The sequence below is a fragment of the Gadus chalcogrammus genome, chromosome 4 (assembly GCF_026213295.1).
Source record: "Gadus chalcogrammus isolate NIFS_2021 chromosome 4, NIFS_Gcha_1.0, whole genome shotgun sequence".
Taxonomy (NCBI): Eukaryota; Metazoa; Chordata; class Actinopteri; order Gadiformes; family Gadidae; genus Gadus; species Gadus chalcogrammus.
The window spans coordinates 36298252-36300751 of record NC_079415.1 but is presented as its reverse complement, the minus strand read 5'-3'; the positions used below and the strand labels follow the sequence as shown (position 1 = coordinate 36300751).

At 58.3% G+C, this 2500-nt stretch overlaps 1 protein-coding gene across 2 annotated transcripts in view; it reads left to right on the top strand.

The window, feature by feature from the left end:
• vps16 (VPS16 core subunit of CORVET and HOPS complexes) overlaps positions 1 to 2500 on the top strand; it is a 15685-nt gene that overhangs the window by 5137 nt on the left and 8048 nt on the right. For both annotated transcript variants that reach the window (XM_056588000.1, XM_056588001.1), the window contains 4 exons: positions 194 to 316; positions 1325 to 1380; positions 1642 to 1731; positions 2257 to 2428. In XM_056588000.1, coding sequence (XP_056443975.1) covers positions 194 to 316; positions 1325 to 1380; positions 1642 to 1731; positions 2257 to 2428 — 441 coding nt within the window. The remainder of the gene's footprint in view (positions 1 to 193; positions 317 to 1324; positions 1381 to 1641; positions 1732 to 2256; positions 2429 to 2500) is intronic.

The window sequence follows — 2500 nt, the reverse complement described above, 5'->3', positions numbered from 1 at the left end:
CAGGTCCTGCCAGGTGGGTCCCCTCAGGACAGTGTTATAGTGTACCTGTGTCCCAGGTGTGTCCCTCAGGACAGTGTTATAGTGTACCTGTGTCCCAGGTCCTGCCAGGTGGGTCCCCTCAGGACAGTGTTATAGTGTACCTGTGTCCCAGGTGTGTCCCTCAGGACAGTGTTATAGTGTACCTGTGTCCCAGGTCCTGCCAGGTGGGTCCCCTCTGGACGGTGTGTTCGTCCACATCGCCGTCTCCTTCAGCTATAAGTACCTCGCCCTGTTCACCGACACGGGACACCTGTGGACGGGACTCGCCAACCTGCAGGTAAGACCCGCCCACAGCCAGGTTAAGCCACACCCACCTGAACGTAAGAACACGCCCACAGCCAGGTTAGACCACGCCCACAGCCAGGTCAGACCCCACCCACCTGCAGGTAAGACCACGCCCACAGCCAGGTTAAACCCCACCCACCTGCAGGTAAGACCACGCCCACAGCGAGGTCAGACCCCACCCACCTGAACGTAAGAACACGCCCACAGCCAGGTCAGACCCCACCCACCTGCAGGTAAGACCACGCCCACAGCCAGTTCAGACCCCACCCACCTGAACGTAAGAACACGCCCACAGCCAGGTCAGACCCCACCCACCTGCAGCTAAGACCACGCCTACAGCCAGTTCAGACCCCACCCACCTGAACGTAAGAACACGCCCACAGCCAGGTCAGACCCCACCCACCTGCAGGTAAGACCACGCCCACAGCCAGTTCAGACCCCACCCACCTGAACGTAAGAAAACACCCACAGCCAGGTTAGACCCCACACACCTGCAGGTAAGACCCCACCCACCTGAACGTAAGAAAACACCCACAGCCAGGTTAGACCCCACACACCTGCAGGTTAGACCCCACCCACCTGCAGGTAAGACCACGCCCACAGCCAGGTTAGACCCCACCCACCTGCAGGTAAGACCCCGCCCACCTGCAGGTAAGACCACGCCCACATCCAGGTTAAACCACACCCACCTGCAGGTAAGACCACGCCCACAGCCAGGTTAAACCCTCATGCTCACACCCACGTTTGAATGTTTATTATGGTCTGTTTATAGTAGCAGTGTTTATTATGGTATGTTTATAGTCAGTGTTTATTATGGTCTGTTTATAGTCAGTGTTTATTATGGTCTGTTTATAGTCAGTGTTTATTATTGTCTGTTTATAGTCACAGTGTTTATTATGGTCTGTTTATAGTCACAGTGTTTATTATGGTCTGTTTATAGTCACAGTGTTGTTTATGGTCTGTTTATATTCACAGTGTTTATTATGGTCTGTGTTGTCAGGATAAACTGAGTGAGGTGGACACCAAAATCAGAAGCCCTCCTAAACAGATGGTCTGGTATGTTGTTACCGTCGACCTGTCTGTCTCCCTACCTGTCTGTCTCCCTACCTGTCTGTCGGTGTGCCTAGCTGTCTGTCTCCCTACCTGTCTGTCTGTCTCCCTCCCTGTCTGTCTCCCTCCCTGTCTACCTGTCTCCCTGACTGTCTCCCTACCTGTCTCCCTGTCTGTCTCCCTACCTGTCTCCCTGTCTACCTGTCTCCCTGACTGCCAGTCTCCCTGACTGCCTGTCTCCCTGACTGCCTGTCTCCCTCTCCTCAGGTGCCGCCGGCCCCAGACCCAGCAGCCCTCGGTGGTGGTGCTGTGGGAGCGCCTCCTCCTGGTGGTCGCCGTCGGCGGCGACACTGTGCAGTATCCTGACCTTTGACCTGTGACCTTAATACCCCCAGGAGAACAGGGTGACCCTTGACCCCAGGGACCTCTAGAGCAGTGTGACCCCTCACCCCAGGGACCTCTAGAGCAGTGTGACCCTTGACCCCAGGGACCTCTAGAGCAGTGTGACCCTTGACCCCAGGGACCTCTAGAGCAGTGTGACCCCTGACCCCAGGGACCTCTAGAGCAGTGTGACCCTTGACCCCAGGGACCTCTAGAGCAGTGTGACCCTTGCCCGCGGTGTGACCCCTGACCCCATTGTGACCCTTGACCCCGGGTCCCCTGTAGGGCAGTGTGACCTCTGACCCCGGTGTGACCCCTGATTCCAGGTCGCCTGTAGGACAGCGTGACCTCTGACCCTGGTGTGACCCTTGCCCCCGGTGACCCCTGACCCTGGTGACCCCGGTGTGACCCCGGTGACCCCAGTGTGACCCCGGTGAGACCCCTGACCCCGGTGTGACCCCGGTGACCCCTGACCCCGTCGTGACCCTTGACCCCGGCCAGGTACCCTCTGGACGAGGCGTGTGTGTGCGTGGGGGAGCTGGACGGCGTGCGGCTGCTGTCCCCCAGCAGACATGAGCTGCTGCAGGAGGTGCCGCTGGTCTGTGAGGACATCTTCAAGATCGCCTCCATGGGCCCCGGGGCCCTACTGCTGGAGGCCCACAAGGAGTACCAGGTCTGTCTGTCTGTCTGTCTGTCTGTCTGTCTGTCTGTCTGCTGGAGGCCCAGAAGGAGTACCAGGTCTGTC